Source organism: Calypte anna, chromosome 3, assembly GCF_003957555.1.
Source record: "Calypte anna isolate BGI_N300 chromosome 3, bCalAnn1_v1.p, whole genome shotgun sequence".
NCBI classification, from domain to species: Eukaryota; Metazoa; Chordata; class Aves; order Apodiformes; family Trochilidae; genus Calypte; species Calypte anna.
This window is the reverse complement of record NC_044246.1, coordinates 90,758,651-90,780,203: the sequence shown is the minus strand read 5'-3', so window position 1 is coordinate 90,780,203 and position 21,553 is coordinate 90,758,651. Positions and strand designations below refer to the sequence as shown.

Genomic DNA, 21,553 nt, shown 5'->3' with positions numbered 1-21,553 from the left:
GCTCAGAAACAGCTTCCACAACCTAATGTGACACAAAGACTTTGGAAGTTAGGACTTGAGAGTTCTTTGCTTGTGAAGAGCAGGCCAGGAGTTCCCCTGCTTTCCTGGTTTTGTCTGCTCCTACCTTCAGCACTCTAGTGCCTGTGTTAAAAAAAATTGCCTACTGCCTTACTAAGATAGACAGTGAATGTGCCTTTCAGGAGGCCCACCAGCCAAGAAGTCCAACAGGCAATGTCTTTTCTGTTGTCTATGAAATGAACTCTGCAGAAGGATTTTCCTAAGCTGACATGAAAGGGCTCTCAAGTAACTTGTCTTGGTTACAGCCTTGAGTATTTGGTAGAAAATACTGGACTCACCCTACTAACATCTCATCAGCATATCAATGTACTATTATCATACTAAAATAACCACCCATAGTCTAGAGGGTCATCTACCAACAAAAAGTCCCTTATTTTTTGAGCATGTGTGGCAAAATTTTCAAGTAGTCACTTTAAATGGAAGTGAAGAACTAGTTAACCTATCAAATATACAAGTAATAGAATATAATTAGAGATAAAGTAATATTATATGTTTCTGTGTATAAGAGTAACACTTTTTTTTGGAAGATGAGCTTGCTTTGCTCCCTTTCCTGCACAGAACTGGATATTAAAACTATCTCGACTCTATGTGGATGGGTTTCTTGTATACTGGGTGACAGACCTGGATTTTCGGGACAAGTTAATCCTGGCAACGATTTGCAGGCACTTCAGTGACAGGAAAACCATCATGACTCATCAGTATAGTGTTCCCAAGGGAAAATCATGCTTGACCAACTCGATAGAGGGACTGGCCTGACAGATGAGGAGAGAGAGATGGACACTTTCTACCTGGACTTCATTAAGGCCCTTGGCGCCGTCTCCTGCAAGATCCCCACAGACAAGCTGCCGGTGTCTGGGCTGGATAGGCAGACAGTAGGGTGCACGGAACACTGGCTACCTGCGATGCGGGGACAGTGCCCGGCCGGGGCGGGACCCCGCAGTCGGAACCCCGGCGCCCTCCCCCGGAGAAGCGATTTTCCCGCCTTCCCGCCCCCTCCCCTGTCAGCCCCAATGGCGGCAGCCGCCGCCGCCACCTTCCTCCTCCTCCCCGGAAGTGTAGTGTGGCTTTTCCTCCTGTGAGCAGGAACTCTGCAACCGAACTGAGGGCGGAAGAGGGGCGGCAGGAAAATATTAACGGAAAGAGCAGCGAAACACCGCCCCGGGGAGGAGTAGAAGCGGGGGGTCTGCGCCATGGCGTTGTCGCGGTAGCGCCGGCACGTGCTATGGGGGGAGGGGAAGAGGAGGGAAAACGAGGTGAAGCAAGCGGCAACTACAGATCCCGGCAAGCCGTGCCTCTTTCCCGCCCCACATCTCCCTCTCCTCCGCCCCCGTGTTGAAGAAGAAGCGGAGTCGGGCTGGGTCAGGGCGTAGGGGTGCCCTCGGGTGCCGACCTCAGCGGGGTGAGCGGGGCCGAGGCCTTATGAGGGGCGCGGAGCCGTCGCTTGGCAACCCAGCGCTTGCGGGGCGAGCAGCGGGCGCCCGGTGAGGCCGCCGCTCCTTTCCTCGCCGCCGACCCCGAGGTGGGGCGGGCTGGCGGCGGTGTGTGAGGGGCTGGGTTGCCCGGTCGGATGGAGCAGCAGCGTGAGTCAGCAGAGCTGTGGGCTGGGGCCGAGCTGCCGGGGCCGGCCTGGGGCGGGCCGCGTTTCCGCGCCTCACACGGGAGATGTGCTGTTAAGTACCACTTCTGTTCGGCGGGACTGGGGCGTGTTACGGAGCGAGAAGCTCAGCCTTCTAGCTCTGCTGCCGTCCCAAAGTGGCCAAAGGCATCAAGAAACACCTTTAGCTGCTAATTATGCCTGAGCTCACCCGTGCCTGTGGCTAAGCCGGGCTGTGTGCCTGCTCTGCCGCTGCGCAGCGGCGTTGGGCCGGAGCTCGGGCCTGCCCGGGGCTCGGGGGTTGAGGCTTGAGGCTGTAATTGTGGCTGCTGTCGGATACAGGTGTTGGGATGCTTCGTAGGTTGGGCCATGTTTTGCACGTGTGTAAAAATACAGTAATGTGGTTCTGGTTAAAGCTGTCATCACTTACTCGGGTATTACTGACAATCAGTGAATGATACGAAGAGTGCAGATAGGCTGTAAAGCCCAAGTAGGTGTAAAATGGAAAATGCTATGTTGTTAAAATAAATAAAGTGATGAAGGGTGTTCTTGTTTGTTTCTGTTCAGGTAATGGAGTCTCATAGCTCTGTCAGAAGTCGGGACAGTAAATTACAAGCTTCTGAAAGTGAAGATGAGATTGAGTTCATTGGAGTAAGTAAATCTTGAACTGGTAACATACTGCCTGTGTAAATAATATTCTCAGTAGCCTGATAAAAAGGGGTGTGGCGGTTGTTGATGATCTTGATTATATTTTGATAGATAAATTTGGATTTAAAGGTAATTTAATTTGTAAATTGTGGCAGATAACAGATTTATGATAAAGGCTTATCTGCCCTTTCATTAGAATGGTGTGAGGTTCAGTCAGCTGTTTCTTTAGAAACAGTATAGATTTGAGTGTCCCAACAGGTGAGTGGGAGATTACCAGTGATCAGTGAAGTATATGAGAAGTCACTGTAGATGATTTTTCTACTGATCATATTGGATAGCATTCTGGTTCATTAATAATTCCACAGATGTTAATGGCATAAAGCACTGCTCACTTGGCAAAACAATGTTGAAAACACTACTTTGTTTAGAAGAGGAAGGAAATAATTAGAGGCCTTAAAAAAATCTCCAATCATAAAGCTCTGTATAATAATAACTACAGTGTAGTGCCTAGTCTAACACTGACATGTGGCTTAATGTGAATGTAATTTTAGACACATATGTTGAATATCAAGGAAAAGCAGAATGTTTTTCATGCTGTCTCTCCTCTGGCCTCAATCCAACATCAGTGAAGTGGTGCTGAATGGCAGGGGTACATGCAAGAACAGAAAGATGGCTTTCCCTAAGGAACAAATTGTGCAAATTAGAAAGTTTAATTGATGCCATGACATATAAGGGCTAGCTTCCAACGGATTTGTCATTTTTAATTCTGAAGAATACCTAGGTGTGTTTTTGGGGGTTTTTTTTGGTTTTCTGTGGTGTTTGATTAGAGCTTAAGTTCAACGTACAGACTTTTTCTGCAGGGGTATTTGGGTGCTCAAATCAAAACGACATGCATATTTTTGTGAAAATTGTAAGTAGCTGATTTGAGACTTCTTGGTTTTCTAATTAATTTGGTCAAAATGGAATGATGAGTTCAAAGTTCATTATATACACACAAGCATTCACTTGTGTCACATCTGCATGAGCTTCCTCTTCTTGAAACTGTGGCCAAGAATGAGGAAGCTTGTGTAGCTTTAAATGTGTAATGATTGAAGGGCTGCTGGAACACCAGGAACAGTACTTGAAAGAAAAGAGACTTACTAAAATCAATGCTTCTGTTACCTTTTTCTCTTCATTTCGCTTTTGGACAATATGGAGCCTTTGTGGTGGCAGAGATGATCTCTTTGGAGTGAGGGTTCTATATCCAGGAAAGTGACAATGCTTAGGCTTGTTTGTGCAGGAATGATACCTTGGGATGAGGAGGCTAATGTCATTGAATATAAGGGAATGATGTGTGACCCTGGCCATTACCTAATGTTAGCAGTGTGTCCTTGCATCTCCCATTTGCTTCTCTGAGTAAGGGTGAACTGGGACTTTGCAAAAGGATTTCTAAACTATTTGGCTAACTTCAGGTCATAATTTCTATATAAGGCATGTGTATGACTGTAAGTGTATAGAAATAATAAATATGGGGTGTGAATGTTACCTGATCATTCAAGAACACCAGGTGGTATTGTATAAATTGTATTACGGAAGCCACTTGGATATCTCAGCCTATGCTCATTTCAGTAGACACAAATTATTGTAGGCCACTTGAGCTCAGTATTTTTTTTCTTGAGAGTTAATTTTTTGAGTGTGGGATTTTTTTGTTTGGATTTGGTGGGGTTTTGTGTGTAGTTTAGTGCTTTTTTTCATTTGAATCAGTCAATTCTTACAGGAATTCTTACTGCAGGACTAGGACAAAAAGTCTTCATTTGATGAAGCAAAAGCAATCTCTGCTGGTACCTGAGTTTTTGAGCTTTCACAAGTCAGATTTACCCACATTCAGAGAACTTAAACTGTTCTTCTGTAATTTTTCACCTTTTAATTCTGCATTCTACTTACAATCATTAAATGTAGTATTTTGTATGATAGCAGAAAAATACAATTTCATCTGCAATGCAAGCCATTATTTCTAATGGCTTAATTTCTTAGGATAGGGTGGCCTAGCCCCCATTTTGTTTCCTTAGGAAAGATAAGATTGAAGAGATTCACAGGGATTAATGGGGTCTGTAGCACTTAAGTGACACGATTCAAGTTGCCACAGTCTGAACTGAAAGAACTGAACTCCTGAACTGTTTTGTGGCTTTGTAATGGGGTTAATCCACTCATTTTTTCTGACTTTCTTTAAAGATAAGGCTTATCATTATGCTTCTTTAAAAAAAAAAAAAAAGCTGTGACTTTTAATGATGGCTTTAAATCAAGTTTTCTCCTATATTGACTTAAGCAGTTGCTGAGTAAATATGGTTAGGCTAGGTTTGTGCAGTTTTCCCTAATTCTCATTATCTTTTGTAAGATGAGTTTTGATCAGATCCAGGATTGTATTTCTCATACTTGTAGTTTCTGTATTTGGTTTTAATCTTCATCTAAAGGTTAAGCCACCCAGAAATAAAGCTCAATCTAGCCTAAGTAAATGCTGTGTTTGGGAGTAGCTTTCTTATTCAGGAATGTATACAGGCAGATGATGTGGTGGGGTTTTTCTTTTGCTCTTTTTTGGGAAATAAGGGTGTATATCTTTGAGGAGTCATTGTAAAGAGTTACCATATTTCATTTGTGTCCAAATGGGAGTGCAGCCCGAAGGTACTACATAAAAATTGGGTAGTAAGAGGCACTGAATACAGAAAGAAAAAAAGAATGTTTCATGTGTACAAACAACATTTGAATGAGTGTACTGTTACTTGTAGTAAGCTGAATTTGCTGTTCTGATCACTATAACTTTGGAGGCTTGAAAGTGAGTTACTCTGCTTTTCAGCTGTCAATTTCCTAACTTTTAATTGATGAACCTAGAGAGTAAGCAAAAGGAAATAAGGAAAATATGTGATTTGAAGAAGCTACAGCTGTTAAGAGTCAGAGATAAACACTTCAAAACATATTATTGAACTTATAAAACTGCTGACACCTGTTCTTTAGTAAAGGTTTAATGTCTTGAAGTTTATAGAGGTTTTCAGTATCTACAAAAGGAAGTCTGACATGGACATTTTATCTTTAGATAACTTTTTTAAGATTTTGTTTAGAAAACCGTGTTGTCATTATTTTATAATAAACATTATGACTAGGTAGTTCATGGTAATTGCTCCTTTGAAGTAATTTGAGGCCTGCAACTTTATTGATACAACTTGTCATCTATCCAAGGTCTCTTCCCTCTTCCTCCCCCAGTGAGACAGTGAGGGCTGCTCATGCTTGGCCAGCTGAACAGACTTACAGCCTTGGAAGGTGAAAGAATGTAAAGAATGAGATGCAGTAAGGACAAGCAGAAAGAATTTCATGCAGTTGTTCTCTCTGCTGCTTCTTATGATGCCATAGATCTTCCTAGCTTATCCTAGTTGATTGTTAAGATCTTGAGGATTCTGTGAAATACATGGCAGAGATAATGGATACAGTAACTGTACCTCTTCAAGAAGTCAGCCCGCTGACTATATTAAGTTTGTCTTCTGCCTGGGAAACATTCTAACAAATAAAGAATACCTTTGGAATATATAACATTTCTGTGGTATCTCCCAGCAATATCACCAGAAAAATGGCTGGTACTGCAGATTAGTCAGAAACTCTGTCATATGATGTAGATGCCACTGCAGGTACAGAATTTAAAGCACCACTCACTATGTAAAGATTAAAGCTGTTCTTGTTTTTCATTTATTTACTTTGAGGTTAGGTAACCTTTTGATGATGTGGAGATTTTAGTTAACTTTGCCTTTCCTTGCAGATATGTATCATGTCACCATGGATAAGAGTTGGGGTCACTAGCAATATTTTTGTTCAGCATGTATGGGCTTAACTCATCCTGTTTCATGTTAGTTGTCCTGATTGATTCGTATGTGATAATGTTGTAGCATGATATGGGGTAGGGGTTTTTTGTGTGACATCAGATAATGTGGATATAGTGCTTTTTTTTTTTTTTTGAGTTTAAGAATGGAAGCCTCTTTTTGCAGTGAGTGTGGACGGAGCTCCGGACATTTTTTTTTCCCACATCTTCTTTATGAAACTTAAAAAGTCTATGTGCTTAGTTTGGGTTGATGGTTTAAATTTTTCTTCTTCATTTTCCCTTTGATGTTTTTGTTGACGTTCTGCTATCTGGAAGAAGCTTTTGATAGAAATGTTAAAACTGGTATGAATGGATAGTGAATGGGACTGCACACATACACACAATTGCCAGAGAGAATGAGGTAAAAAAATAAGGTTGGGAGGGGTGAAGGCATATGAAGGCATTTAAATCAACTGTTGATGATACTGCCTAGACTCATTGAGGTCTCAGACCATCTACATAAAATTTCTGAAGACACTGGGATCAGGAAAGCAGGGCACAGCATTTACAGAAATTACAGTCTATGCTAAAACCATTAAGATGAATGCAGAAGACAAAGAGCAGATCTAGAGCCTTAAGACATCTTGAGGGACAAAACCCATCAGTAGACTTCGTGACTCAGAGGGCAACGAAAGATGGGAAATACTCAAAAGGAGCACATGGCTACCAAATTAGGAAGAATAAAGACCTAAGTACTTGTTGGCAGCCAGGGTCCTTTGTCCCCCAGATCAGTGTATGGAGTCCTGACCATGGTCTCTGGCTTCACATCTTTGCAACTTAAGGCTGGGCAGACTATTTGAATGTGTCTCTGTGCTTTTGAGTATATGGTACTCTGTTAAGTGGAAAAGTTGCAGTGTGGAAATAGTTATTGAACCCTCTTGAAACCATGGTGAATTTCTCTGTCAGGTATTGCTAATGCTGGTGATGTGCTGCAATGCATGCAACATTTTAGCTCTAAGGAAGGCAATCTAATGCTTGTGTATGTTTTTAACACTTTTTTTTTTTCCCCAGGAAGGACCTTTAAGACCTGTACTGGAATGCATTGATCTTGTCAGTAGTGAGGATGAAGAGCCTCGCAGCAGTTCTTATGTTCATGTGAGTATGTTGCAATGTATTCTGAGACTTCATGGTTGATTAAAATAGTCTCCTCTATTTTTTCCAATTGGTTACTCTTCACAAAAGAAACGTTAAGGGGTGTTTTTAACAAGGAATAATTAAACAAACCAGCATTGAAGTCTTGGGTTTTTTGGTTTTTTTTTCATTTGATTGGTGCTTTTTTTACCTACTGTCAAGTGGAAGGCAAAAATGCCAACACTTAATTTTTTCCAGAGCTGTTTTTTGCCTTCTTGAAATGAACTTGGAACTTTCGTTTGGCTTTCAGTGTCTTTAGCAAGTGTATCGAAGAAAAGTGTCACTTTACAAGCAATTTTGGAAGTCGTGCGTCTGGTTTCTAGCCTGCAACTGTATCTGACTTACTTCTATGCCTTTTCATACTAAAATAAATCTTTAGAGCAGTTTATAGGTTAGAGGACATCTTACTGATGACAAGCTGGTCTTAACTCAGCCTCATTCTTCATTATCCCTCCTAATGATATATGACTTGGCTGCTCAGTTAATGTATCCCTCAAACTTAGTGTGCCTGCTCTGCAGGGCCTTTGAGAGGGACAGTGGCAGAGTTGTTTTTGACTGCAGTGGCCAAAACCAGAAGTCTCGTGACTTTTGCTTGCCAGTATTGCAGCAGAGGATGTGTGTAATTAATTTGTTTCTTAAGGAAAGGTGAATCTTCTGTTCATGCAGAGACTCGGTCCACAGTGATGATTTTTTTGAGCTTGTCATGTAGCAGGAACAAAGTTCAGTGTGTGGCCTATCCCTTATGATAGAAAAGAGCTAATGGTAGAAAAAGCCTTTCTGAAGGTACTGGGCAATGTTGCCTTAGAACAAGAATGGTATCACTTCTCAGTTTTTCACATGAACTGTATGTTGGCCTTGAAATTATGAGGAATTTGGCTTACCTACTTAGAATAATATACTTAATATGTTTGACACTTCTAGGACACCCATCACAACCATCCATATTATTCTAGTGATTTAGTGAGGTTAATGGTGATACTGAATTGCCTAGAATATGTAGAGGTGTGTGTAGTGTTCTGTTTCTTTTTTAACAGACTTTACAGATGCTGATAAATAGGAAGAGAAAACCGGCAAGACTGTGGAATGTAGTATCAGAGTATCTGTACTGAATTATATCCCGATGCTTGGGCATCACTTTTCACTGTATTGGTGTCTGTTACTCAATTATTACCAAATAAAAATGTAACTTTTTAATTGTAGAGAGTTACTAAGCGTAAAGATCACATTGACTATCAGAAAGAACGAGTTGCTTCAACCTTGGATCGTCTGGCACGCCACGTTGAGGTAGAGAAACGGCAAAAAGAAGAGAAAAACAAAGCCTTTAAGGTATTAGATGTGTTTTGTTTCAGTAGAACTGCATAACACAGGCCTGGGAGTCAGGTGTATGTTTGTTTTCACTACTACATAAATAAAAAGATTGGTGAGCCAGACCTGGAACTATCAATTGGAGATTTTTAATTCTGGGGCATCCTTTGGAACACAGTGTGGACCAGTGGCTTTTGACTGATCAGATTGCTTAGTTTTGATGCAGTTCCTAAGGGTGGAATAAAGCCCTAATGGCATGCAAGCCAATGGCAAAAAGTTTTTCTGCAGTTCATGTAGCAGAGGGACCTTAGCATTAATTATTCTGGTTAAATAATTGGAAAATCGCAGTTATCCCAAGCCACTATGCAGCAAACCTAGTTATCTTCCTGCTTCTGTTGGACATATTTGGGAAGTTGTTTGCCACATTAAATCTTTTTATCAAGCAATATTTTATAATGGGATAAAGTTTTCTGTGTACAAGGCATAATTTTAAAATTGAATCATATTAATTGTATTGTGCAGTCACTTGAAAAGCATAGATTTTGTATTTTTATTTCAAACTGGGAAATGCAGTCAGAAGGCTTAAGAGTAAGGCTGCTATCAGTGGGACCTGAACAGCCTGGAGGATTGGGCTTACAACAACCTCGTGAAGTTCAGCACGGACAAATACAAATCCAATATTTGTGGAACATGCCAACTTTCCAGCTTAATTTTCTGAACACTGTTAATAGCATTTTAAGTCACATAATTATACTGTAGTTACAGCTTGCTGTCATCTGCAATAGACTGCAATATGATAGAGTAAAAGGCTGTTAGATGTAGTGCAAGGAAGCCTGGAAGTTATGTCTCCTCTTCTATTTGGCAGTCTGTTAATGTCTTGTGTACAATTTTCATCTGGAGTCAGAAGTAGCTATGTAACTTAAAGAAGTCTGGGAATGAAGGCTAAAAATGCTTTTTCTAGTGATAAGTATTTTCCTGTTGGGTGGCTTCTCACTCTTCATCAGGTAATGCAATCTGCAGAATTAAACTTACTCTTGGAAGTGTAGGTGCTGTATATTTATTTGCCTTGGCAGTGGAACAAATCAAGTTCTAGGTTCCAATAACAGGTTTGTGTTGCTTAAAAAAAAAGGTCTTTGTTTTATAGTCATAGTCTTCAAAGTCTTCTGGGTTATGTACATGCTTCAGAAAGTTCATTAGGTGCCATAACAGTAAAACAGTTGACCTAAGCTGTAGCTTTTATTTAGGGTACAAAAACTGTTGGTTCCTATTTTCAAATTTTTTTTTGTGGTGATTACATTTCATCTTTATTATGTAACATAGATGTCAGGTTTTAAGATTATTACCCCATTCTGTCCTTAGTTTTTTTGTATTATTTTTTTTTCCCTTAGGAGACCGACCTGTAAGTTTTGGAGCACATACTGAATCCTGAATTGTTTGGGTTTGGTTTGGGGTTTTTTTTGTGTTGTGTTTTTTTTGGGGGGGGGAGCTAGGGGGCATTTTTTGCTTGTTTGGTTGTTTTTAATCACCACCTTGCCTGATGTTTTCTCCTTCAGGAGAAAGTTGATTCCCAATGTGCTCATGCGTTGCAAGAACTAGAATTTATTCGACAACACACTGACACAGAAGCTGCAAGACTGTGTGTCAAGCAGTGGTTAAAAATGCCAGGTAAGTATAGGACACTAAGTTTCAGTGATCCATTTCCTAGGTCCTGCATTGCAGAATAGAACATCTGATAATCACATTGAGCAATACTGACACTGAGATTGCAGTTGCCTCCTATGCATAGTCAAGTCTTACAATATTAATCTTTAGTGTGGCATTTGAAAGTTTTTACACTTATTTTCACAAAAGCTATTCTTCTGATGTTTTGCTGCTTAGGAAACTTAATACATGAGGTCTGAAAATCACTCAGGCAATGTTAACTTCTTCTGTAAGCCCTGCTGCTGGGAGGAAAAAATATTACTGTTGAACTGAAAGATGTCTACATAACTTCCTAAAGTTCAATCACTTTAAAATATTGCCTGGATCCTGGTGCGATGGTGTCAAAGCAACTGAAAAATCCTTCTGCGGACTGAAGAGACAGATTCCTCAACTGCAAGAGCACACTTGCCATACTAGGATTGCATTACATTGAGGCTGAGAAAACTGGGTTTGTTCAGCCTTTGAGAAGGCTTAGGGTAGACCTTATTATGATGTTCCAGTACTTAAAGGACAGCTACAAAGAAGATGGAGATTTCCTTTATACAGGGAGTCTCCTGGACAAGACAAGGAGCAATGGGCACAAGTTGTTCCTGGTGAGATTCTGTTTGAACACAAGAGGAAGCTTTTTTGCTATGAGGACAGTCAGACATTGGAATGATCTCCCAGGGGAAGTGGTGGATTCTGCACTTTGGGAAGTTTTAAGTCTTCGCTCAACTGAGACATATCATATAAACAATAATATTAGAAGTGTTGGACCAGATGTTCCTCCTTGTGGTCCCTTCCAACCTGACGTTCTATGATTCTATGATACAGTGCATTGTTAGCTTGCTTCAAAGGATCAATATAACTCAGTTTTTGTAATGCTTTAGGGCTTGTCTTATTTTGTTTTGTTAAACCCATGTAATTCAGATTCTGGTTAAGTGCTTTGTTTTATAACATAGGTCTTAAACCAGGCACCATTAACAGTGGAAAAAGAGGTATCTATAAGAGAGCAAGTGAGACACGAACCAATAGCAGTCCCATATCTTGTCCTGTGATGCGCTGCAACAGGGAGTTTGATAATGCACATCTCCTCCTAGGTCACCTTCAAAGGTAAGCACAATAGTGAAAGAGCCCAGTGCAAGCAGTAATAATGAAAGAATATTTGCAGGGAGAAATTTAATGAATTACAACAAGGGCAAGTGTAGAGTCTTGAACCTGGGAAAATACAACCCCAGGTACTATATAGGTTGAGGACTGAGCTGTTGCAGAGCAGTGAAGGGGAAAGGGACCTGGGGGTGCTGGTGGATGGAATGATGACCATGAGCCAACAATGTGCTCTTGTAGTTAGTAGGTCCAGAGAGGTTCTCTTCCCCCTCTGCTTGCCCTGGTGAAAGCTGCATCTGGAATATTGTGTCCAGTTCTGGGCCCCTCAGTTCAAGAAGGACAGGGAACTGCTTGAAAGTGTAGAGCCTCCAAGATGATTAAGGGAGTGGAAAATCTCCCTTGTGAGGGAAGGCTGAGGGAGCTGGGTCTCTTCAGCTTGGAGAAGAGGAAAATGAGAGGTGACCTCATCAATGTTTATAAATACATAAAGGGAAAGTACCAGGGGAGGATGGAGGCAGGCTCTTCTCAGTTATGTCCAATGATAGGACAAGGGGGAATGGGTGCAAGCTTGAGTACAGGAGGTTACACGTAAATACAAGGAAAAACTTTCACTGTGAGGGTGACAGAGCACTTGAACAGGTTGCCCAGGGAGGTTTTGGAGTCTCCTTCTCTGATGACATTCAAAACCTAGCTGGATGCATTGCTATGTGACCTGCTGTTGGTGACCCTGCTCTGGAAGGGGGGTTGAACCAGGTAATCTTTTGAGGTCCCTTCCAACCCCTAACTTTCTGTGATTTCTGTGAAAGTGCTTTAACTTAGAACATCAGCATCAAGCATACTTTAAACTGCCTATAGTGACAACATTCCATTTGGAGTGCAGATTAATAAGTTATGGATTGTATATAGATAATGTGATAAACTTCCTGATTGTTTGGCTGGGGTATTTTGGGGGGTTTTCAGGTTTTATTTTTGCTTGTTTTAGTTTATTGTTTTGTTCTTTTTTTCCATTCTGAATTGATTTGCCTTCTTGAGCATTTTTTAGTATCTGGGTTCTTTCTGAGAAACAAAATTTCTGTTAATTGGTTCTGTAATTTCTTCATCCGAACTTAGAGTAAAATGCTAATGTATGCAAAAAGGGAAGGAGGAGCACAAGCTGTAGGCCAGATGTCTATTCATTGCTGATCATTGCTAATCAGCACTCACTGGAGTCAATCCCAGCAAATGTGAGCAGTGAACATGTCATAGGGAAAGTAGTAAGGAGAGAAACCAAGTTGTTGGTTAACCCTGGTAGACAGCTGAGCCCCACACAGCTGCTTGCCCACTCACCACAGTGGGGTGAGATAGAATCAGAAGGGTAGAAGTGAGAAAAATCTGGGCTGAGATAAAAAAGCATTAGTAAGTAAAGCAAAAGCTGTGTATACAAGCAAAACAAAATAAGGAATTCCCATCAATAGGCAAGGTTTTACATTCTATGTGGAATTGTTACTTGGAAAGACGAATGCTATCACTCCAGACCTCCCCCATTCCTTTTCCCTCACTCAGCCTTTATTGCAGAGCACACCATCATGTGGTATAAGGTATCTTTTTGGTCAGCTGTCTCAGCTGTGTCTGCTCCCAACCTCTTGCCAGCCCCCAGCCTACAGGCTGGCAGGCAGTCTGAAAAAGAAAAGTGGCCTTGACACTGTTCAGGCACTGCTTAGCAATAGCTAAGACTCTGTTGTTCATAAATGCAATACACAGCACTGTACCAGCTGCTGCAAAGAAAATTAACTCCATCCTATCCAGAACTAGTGGAGGGAGATAAAAATATATATTTTTTTTAATCCTTCTGCAAGAAATCAAATCTTTTTTAGTTTCCTCTTTAAAACAGTGTGATTCCTCTGCAAAGTAGCCATTTTAACAGGTAAGCTGCAGAGAGAATCACCTCTGCATAGAATGCTTCAATTGATGTGGTTAATGATAGAAGAAATGAGGAATCTCACAGTTTAGGTTGATTTGATAGGTGTTTGTCCAACAACTCCAAAAGACAATTTTTCCCATTAAAAGAACATTTTTACTCTCCAGAGGAGACTAGTTGAATTATTTCTTCCTTTCCAGGTTTGATCATTCTCCTTGTGACCCAACAGTCACTTTACATGGACCCCCAAATAATGCTGTTGCCTGTGTGATATGCTGCAAAGTATTTTCAACCTCTCAGCAGTACAGTGATCATCTTCTGTCTAAGGCAAGATCATAAGGATAAGCAACTCACCTGACTGTTAATGTAGGAGAGGGTTTTCAAGATGTATAGTTATGCGCTTTTATCTCTCTTTCTCTCCCCTCCCTTCTTGAAGATAGCTTTTCTTATTCTGCTGTTTCAAACAACTGGTGTATCCTTATGGTATTCCCATTAGATCTGACCATTTTGTTGTACTTTTGAGAAGACCACAGTTCAGTCTCAAACCTGTTATCCCTCAGCTGATGATGTTGAAAGCTATTCCCCTTTTTGCATCTTATGGAAGATAAAGACAAGAAGTTAGGGCAAAATAAATGATGGAAAAGAGAAGCAGCAGAAAGGAGATGGAGAAAAAGAGGATACAGAATGAGAAAAGGAACTTGGGAGATTGAGATGCAGTTGTTTCTTTTAGGTTTCCAGTCTCTGGTAGATTATTTACTGCTACTCAAGAGCTAACACCTCAGTTCAGTGACACACACAGGTGTTATCTTTAGAGTGCATGGTTTTATTTAAGCAGGCTGGTGTTGAATTGTATAATGGATAGCACTTTGAAAGTTTAGTGTTTTAATAACAAATATTGTGGTGCACCCACCTAGTCTTCAGAAGCTGTGTTAAATTCAAGGGAAGTTTTAGGTGCTCTGAAAACTGGGCTACTTTTAGATAATAGTAGTAAATCCTGATGCATACTCATACCTGAGAATCTTAAAAGACTGCATCATAGTTTGCCCATTCTCTTTTTGCAATGCTTCTAAATTTGTGTGCCTTTGTGTCCAGAGGTGTTAGCAGGAGTTACAGGCAAGTTTGGTGGAAGGCTCTTGCAGTGCACAAGAAGATGGCATTATTTTGATGTGGAAGGATGGGGAGATAATCCTAAACAAAGCTGTGTAAGAAAGCATAAGCATGTAATGAAGATTCTTTGAGTGACATAAGAAAGAAGTAAGCAGAAATGTCAAGCAAAATTAAAGGGGTTTTGCCCAGAGGGCAGAGATCTGAAGTTCACATAGAACACAAAAGAGGTGCAAAAATTGACTTCAATAAAAGTCACAGACCTGTTGGGCTACTCTGAGGAGCAGCATTTTGAGAAGATGGGGGTTACCAAGATGAGGGAAGAAGTGACAGAAGGAAAACCATTTGTGCTAGTCACTGAAGGACCTTTTTCTGAGAGTCTGGCTTGGGAAACATGGTTGCTTCCAGTGGTGCAAGATGGGAAAGTTGCCAGTGTACTAAGAACAAGTACCTGAGTTTGCCAGTGGCAGTTTGGCCAGTCCCTTGCGTTTGATGAGCTGAAGTGTGGGCTGTAGATTGTAGATGTGGTATCTGAAAATCTAAAAGTGAAAATACTACCACAGAAGGACGTGAGAAGAACTGGGACTGCTTTCTTGACTTTATATTTTCCCTAATTAGGTTATTTTCTTTTCCAGGTGGATGAAAGTGATGGACATAAAAAAGGTCTCCCTCCACAGCATATTCCATGTTTTGCATGCCCAAAGTGCTTCCTCCTTTTCATCAACAAGGATGAATGCTTGAAGCATATGTCAGTAAAGAATCACTTCCTCCAGGTTTCAAAACTGAGTGGTATGTTGCTGCTGAGTGTAGTGCTTTTCATTCCTTCCAATAATTGATCAGTATGATATAAAGTAACTTAAGATTTTTCTTCTGTGTAAAAGAGCTTAGGATTTAAATTTTTTTTTCTGATGAATTCTTATTTTTCCTTTAAGGTCTTAAATGTGATACAGTTCTTTAAGAAGAGATGCTCTCAAATTCCTGTTTTTGTGTAGAAATGATTCCTCCATCACAGTTGCTGTAAAGAGGAACAGACTTTGTGCTGGCAGGTGTCTCATACAGCCTCTCATCATCCAGTGACTCTGCAACTACTATCCTAAATAAGCTTATATTTAGGGTATTGATAGGAATTCATACCCAAACACATATATTGCTTTTTCAGTTCCAGTCAGACTGGCTGTGATGTTTTTCCCCTTACTGTATTTTCTGAAGTCTGTTGGAGTCTATTTTTCTTATCAGTGTCCTGGGCACTCCTGAAGGAAAAAAACTTGTGAAAAATTCTTCTCCATAAAATTGCAAATTTAGCTTGCTTAGCTGGAACAGTGCTACCAGTCTGGTGTCTTGCACTGGCCACAGTTCTGCTAGAGGCTAAAATACTCAGTATGCTGTGAGCTGGTAACATCCTGCACCATACATACTGGATTCCACAGGAGATATCTGTCTATTCAAGGTTTTGAAAACAAGGTTAATGACCATTATAGCTGCACAGAATTTTTAGCTTTGGCACAACCAGTAGGGATTAAAGCACTTACTTGAATGTTAGCTAAAAAGCTGAGACAGTTGTGTTATAGAAGAAGTTGATTTCTTATTCCTGAAGCTGCCATATTTTATGGAGTGCAGCTTTCAGGATAAGCCTAGATGGCCAAAAGGATTGGTATAGTTATTTCCCATTTTCATAACTGAATGTTCTGCCCTTCCCCAGCATGGCTCCAAGAAGTGTGCAGTAAAGACAGGCTTTGAAAAAATCCTTTGGAGGTTGAGTCTGTCTGTCACATGGAGGTGACAATCAGCTGCACAGTTCTTAGTTCTCTTATGCATTGTAAGTCTAATATATCGTTATTCTCAAATAGGTTATTAATTCTGAAAGTACTGTCTGTAAATGTCTTTTAAATCAGGTCATCGGTTTTAAAAAAGATTACTGGTGAGCTATTGCTTTAGAAAAGTTAAAAGCAGAAAATAGTGTTTCTTCTTTAGAGAGTTCTGCTTAGCTCAGACCAAAAAAAAGAAAAAAGGAAGTGATCCATTTTTTCCTTTGCATGGTAGGTCTTCATGATTAATATCTGGCAGTGAAGTTAGTTGAGAGGTATAACCTCAAATTACTGCCAGCTGATCATCACATATTGCTAAACAGTAAATTCAGAGAAAGAATTTGCCTCCTAAAGTGCAGAATATTAACAGCAATATATAGCTCATAAGCCATTTCCCATTCTTTTTTCAAAAGATTTTTTTTTTTATTCTGCTGGCACCTCAGTTAGACATGGAGTATGCACTCCTAAGAACAGAAAATCCTGCCCCTGAAAATGTAAGGGGAGGTGACATTGAGGATGGGAAAAGAGAGAGAGATGGTCAGAAAATGTGGGAACTTGTTAAATGGATTGCTTTTTCTTTTTTTTTAACCACACTATGCCTTTAAACAAAAGTGTATGTTTTAAGAGTAGACAGATGCTGGTAGATGGAAGGAAGGTCAATAAAAACCTTCCAAAGGGAGATACCTGACTTGACTTTGTAGAAGGAGAAAAAAGAGATGTAGAGTCAGTCAACAAGTATGGAAAAGCAAGATGCAAACAGATTCAGATACAAGATTCTTACAGAAGTTTTAAAAAAATCTGATTTTACTTAAATCTTCCACTGGAGGATTACTGTTACTTAGCTGACACACAGTAATTTGCTTTCTGAATTCTGTGCCAAATGATTACAATTGTAATTGTCATCTGAGAGATGAAGTAGTATGAAAGAACTCTAACATGTGATTGTACTTTCTTGCATTCCATATTATAGATGAAACAAAGGCTGGCCTTCCTTTACCTTTCCCAGCCTATGCAAAGAACCTTCTCATATCTCTGTGCAAAGAGATCCCCTTCCAAGTGAAGTGTATATCCTGCTACCAGGCTCTACGCTCCCATATGGAATTAACTGCTCATTTCAGGTTTGTGAGAGACTATTGTGTTGAACATTCATAGGTCGAACACAGGCAGGGTGTTCTTAGTGATGCCTGGATTTCGTGACACTTAGGACCATCTGAATATTGACTTCTTGAGTAAACTATCAAAAACCTGACCCTTTCCATCTATTTTTACCTTGCCTTTCCCCACACAATCCACTGCAGAATGCCGATTGATTCTATATTCTTACTTTCTGTAAGAGAACAACCAAACTTGGTCTCTGTTCCACTATTTCTAATTTGATTTCTGAAATGTACCAAGTCAACAATATAAGCAGCAATCCAAGTGCTAGTTTTGGAAATCGGTACCTAATTCACTATAAAGTCCAGAGATTAGACAGGCATTTCATGTTTTTGTTGAGAAGTTAATAGGTGAATTAAAGTATATGGAAGACACTATTTCCACACACATTGCTATAGTTACTAGGTAAAATTTCAAATACATCTGAAAGTTTTAAACCATTTCAGGTTATAATATAATCTCTTTATTTTTTTTTATCTGTTCTAGAACACGTTGTAATAATTCTGGGCCTGTGGCAGTGTCAAAGAAGAGCATCTCCCAAGTTGCAGAGATATTTAAAACAAAAGGTTATTGTGAGAATTGTGATGAACTGTTTGCTGATAAGAATCAGATTATCCAGCATAAGCAAAATACTCAGCATAAAATTAAAGTTTTTACTTCAGTGGAAGAGTCCATCTTGATGTTCTGTCATGTCAATGGGAAAAATAAAAATCAGTCTCATTTGTGCCATATTGTGGATCGGTCAAGACCACTGCTTAAAAGACACTTGGCTTCAAATGAGTCTGTCACGGAAAGGGAGTCTACTCCTTCAAAACGGAAGAGCGATTTAAAAGATACAAATGAAGATAATGTAGCAAACCAAAGTCAAGCTAGTGCTTTTAAAGTAAAAGCCTGGTTTTGTGAATGCCTTCAGAAGTTTTTTACAGAAGAGTTGGTAGAAAAGCACATTTTATCAGCAAATAGGATCTGTCACAAGTGTGCTGTGTGTGGAAAGCTTGCTGAAAATTCAAGCATTATCCGCCTGCATATGAGTCGATTCCATGGGGGAGCACACTTGAATAATTTTCTTCTCTGGTGCAGAGCGTGCTCTGTAGATCTCAGGGAAGAGGATATTATGGAACATGTGACTGAGTTTCATGGTGGACATTGCTACTATTATGAACAAGAAGCTCTGGAAGATGAACCTATGCCATCTGCTTCTGATGCAGTGTGCATTTCTGCAGGTGAAAGGAAAGACCGTAGTCCTAGTCCTATGGAACTCAACCCTGAAAAAAGCCCTGTTCTGGGAAAATGGCAGTGTCACATTTGTGAGGAGATGTTTGAATCTGAAGAGAGTGTTAAACAACATTGCATGTCACTGGAAAGCCATGCATTTCACAGATACAGCTGTGGCTTGTGCAGAAATCACTTTCGCAAAATAGGAACATTACAGAGACACTTTCAAGAGCATCATAATGAGGAGGTACAGACTAAATACTTCTGTGGCCTTTGTGGCAATCTCTTCTTCGACACAGAAGAAGAATTTCTAGTCCATTATAAGGAGATTCATAGCAGGGACTATGCATTTGTGCCTGAGCAGATGGAATTATCAATAAAAAAAGAAGAGGACTTCCTCCCAGTAGAAAAAGGAGACTGTTTAACCTGTGGTTGCCGGACAACTTATGTCTCAAAAATAAATAGGAGGAATGATTATATGAATTGTCAGAAAGCCATGCTGGAAAAAGGAAAGTTATGGTTTCGATGCTGCCTCTGTTCTGCAACTGCACAGAATTTTGATGATTTGAATACTCATCTGAACAGTCATGCACCTGTGAAACAGAGGGAGGAAATGTATGTTGTTCGATGTGCTGCATGCAACAAAAACTTTGACGATCTTCAGAGTGCACATCAGCACTATCACATGAAGCACTGCTTCTTGCAGAAACCTAATCTCTCAAGTCTTGCATCAGAATCGGAAAATACAGTATTTAAGTTCACAGCAAGTGGGGCTTGTGTGGACAGAAAACCTCACAAGGTAAAATTTCAAACATCTCCATCTAAGAATCAGGGAAGACCACAGTCTCCTCTGCATGGACCAATTCAGGGAAAGAAAATTAAAAAAGAAAGCCCAGTACACACTGAAGAGCATGATGAAGGTTTGTTGAATTTTATTTTTTTTCACCATCAGAAAAATTGTTGTATTTAACACCCTCTGTTCCAGTGTCAGTACAAGCATGTAGCATATAACTTCCTTACGTTCAGTCTATAAGCCAGCTCAGAATATAATGTCTGTTATTTCTCAGAGCTGCATTTTCAATTCTCCGTGTATCCAGAACTTAGATCCAGGAATCTATTCCTATATGCTATGTGATACTTTTTTTTTTTAAAAAAAAAAAAAAAAAAAAAAAAGGAAGGCAGATGTGTGAGCCCTGGGACTGAAACAGTTATTTTTTTAATTAGTTGAAAGCATAATTTGGTGTTAAAAGGAAGATAACAATCAAAGACTCTGCCAGAGGAGGGCCAAGAAACATGATGAGAGGGCTGGATCATCTCTCCTGTGAAGGCACGCTGAGAGAATAGGACGACTCTTCCCAGAAGAGAAGGTTCTGAGGAGAAAGCCTTATAGCAACCTTCCAGAACCTGAAGGGCCCTATAGGAAAGCTGGGGAGAGACTGTTTGCAAGGGCCTGTAGTGACAGGATGAGGGATAACAGTTTCAAACTGAAAGAGTGTAGATTTAGGTTAGATATTAGAAAGAAATTACTCACTACAAGAGTGGTGAGAAACTGGAACAGTTTGCCCAGAGAAACCATGGGTGCCCCCTCCCTGGAAGTGTTCAAAGCCAGGTTGGATGGGGCCTTGAGCAGTCTGGTCTAGTGGGAGGTGTCCCTGCCCATGCAGGGGGGATTGAAACTAGGTTATCTCTAAGGTCCCTTCCAAACCAAACCGTTCTATGAAGTAGAGATCTAAGTTCTAGAAATGTAGAAGTGGTCTATAATAAACATACATTCAGTTGTCTTCTTCATATGCATAACTATGCACCTGATTGCACTTTCTGTGTGGGCTTTCCTTCTCAGATGCCTTTAGCTTTCAAAAAACAACTTCAGCTCAATTTATATTTCCAGTATGCATTAGTTTGTTTTGTTTTGTTTTTTCCTTGAGTATGCAATAGTTTTCTGAAGTTCATGTCAATTCAAAGCATGACATCAAGAATGCTTAAGATTTACCTCGTGTTAAAAAAAATCTGAAGTGTTTTTAATTTCTCATGGTGTCATAAAGCAAAAAGTATGTCTTTTAAGTATTTTGCGTGATGCATGTAAGCAAATACGTGTCCCAGAGATTTGCCACAGTAGGGGGTGCACAGCTGAACATGAAACGTCAGTGACTCCGTGCAGGACAACAGCTTTCTGTGCTCAGTACAAAACTATCCAGTTCTACACTATTGTCTGTCACTTTCTTCTGTCTGATTTGTGCATCACTAAATGCTACTTTAGTTGATTTTAAAACAATAGTCACCAAATAGGATCATATTATGTAACATTTAGCTGATAGAACAATTGAATAGATGACTTTTAAAAGCATATCTTAGTTGATGTATGGTGGTTGACCAGAAAGTGAGGTGTCTTTAAATGCATCCTTTTTATCCCATTGAAGATTATGAACTTCCTGATCTTGACTATCTGAGTACCATGACACACATTGTGTTGGTGGATCTGGACAACTGGGGAAGCTTATTCACGCAGCTGCCAGCTAACCTGAACCAAGGAACCTTTATCTGGGGCTTTCAAGGTAAAAAGTGGTTAAAGGAAATCAGAAGATAAGATTAACAAGTCTACACAAATACCTGCAATTTGTTAAAACTCAGAGAATGAAGAACAGGAACAAGCAGCCACTAAGGTTTCTGAAGTCACAGTGTCATAGTCACCATGTAATAGAAATGTTCTTGAGCTTTTCTAACTCATTCTTAACCTCTTCTGTGCTTACTATTCCTTGTAGAATATTGTTCCAGAATTGCCAGATAGTTTTGAGTCTTTCTGGCTTCCCTGCTGAACTTACCTAGGGGTCTATCACACTAGGTTTTCATAATTATCAGGACAGCCATAATACTCAGATTATTTCCATTCTAACTTCCAAGTCTTTGTCATAATGTTCTTTGTCTTTTTAGTTCCAAATGGCATGGAACATTCTTGT

At 40.1% G+C, this 21,553-nt stretch overlaps 1 protein-coding gene across 3 annotated transcripts in view; it reads left to right on the top strand.

The window, feature by feature from the left end:
• Positions 1-1,150: 1,150 nt before the first annotated feature.
• The window catches only part of LOC103530117 (E3 SUMO-protein ligase ZNF451), a 38,570-nt gene continuing 18,167 nt past the window's right edge, over positions 1,151-21,553 (top strand). The window contains exons 1-11 of one of the 3 annotated variants that reach the window (XM_030448433.1): positions 1,151-1,477; positions 2,240-2,323; positions 7,212-7,295; positions 8,532-8,657; positions 10,190-10,301; positions 11,279-11,429; positions 13,521-13,647; positions 15,060-15,213; positions 17,200-17,347; positions 17,871-19,519; positions 21,017-21,151. In XM_030448433.1, the coding sequence (XP_030304293.1) occupies positions 2,243-2,323; positions 7,212-7,295; positions 8,532-8,657; positions 10,190-10,301; positions 11,279-11,429; positions 13,521-13,647; positions 15,060-15,213; positions 17,200-17,347; positions 17,871-19,519; positions 21,017-21,151 (2,767 nt within the window). In that variant the 5' untranslated portion in view covers positions 1,151-1,477; positions 2,240-2,242. Of the gene's footprint in view, positions 1,478-1,558; positions 1,659-2,239; positions 2,324-7,211; positions 7,296-8,531; positions 8,658-10,189; positions 10,302-11,278; positions 11,430-13,520; positions 13,648-15,059; positions 15,214-17,199; positions 17,348-17,870; positions 19,520-21,016; positions 21,152-21,553 lie in introns of those variants that run through there. The other 2 variants (XM_030448434.1, XM_030448435.1) reach the window with 2 other exon arrangements.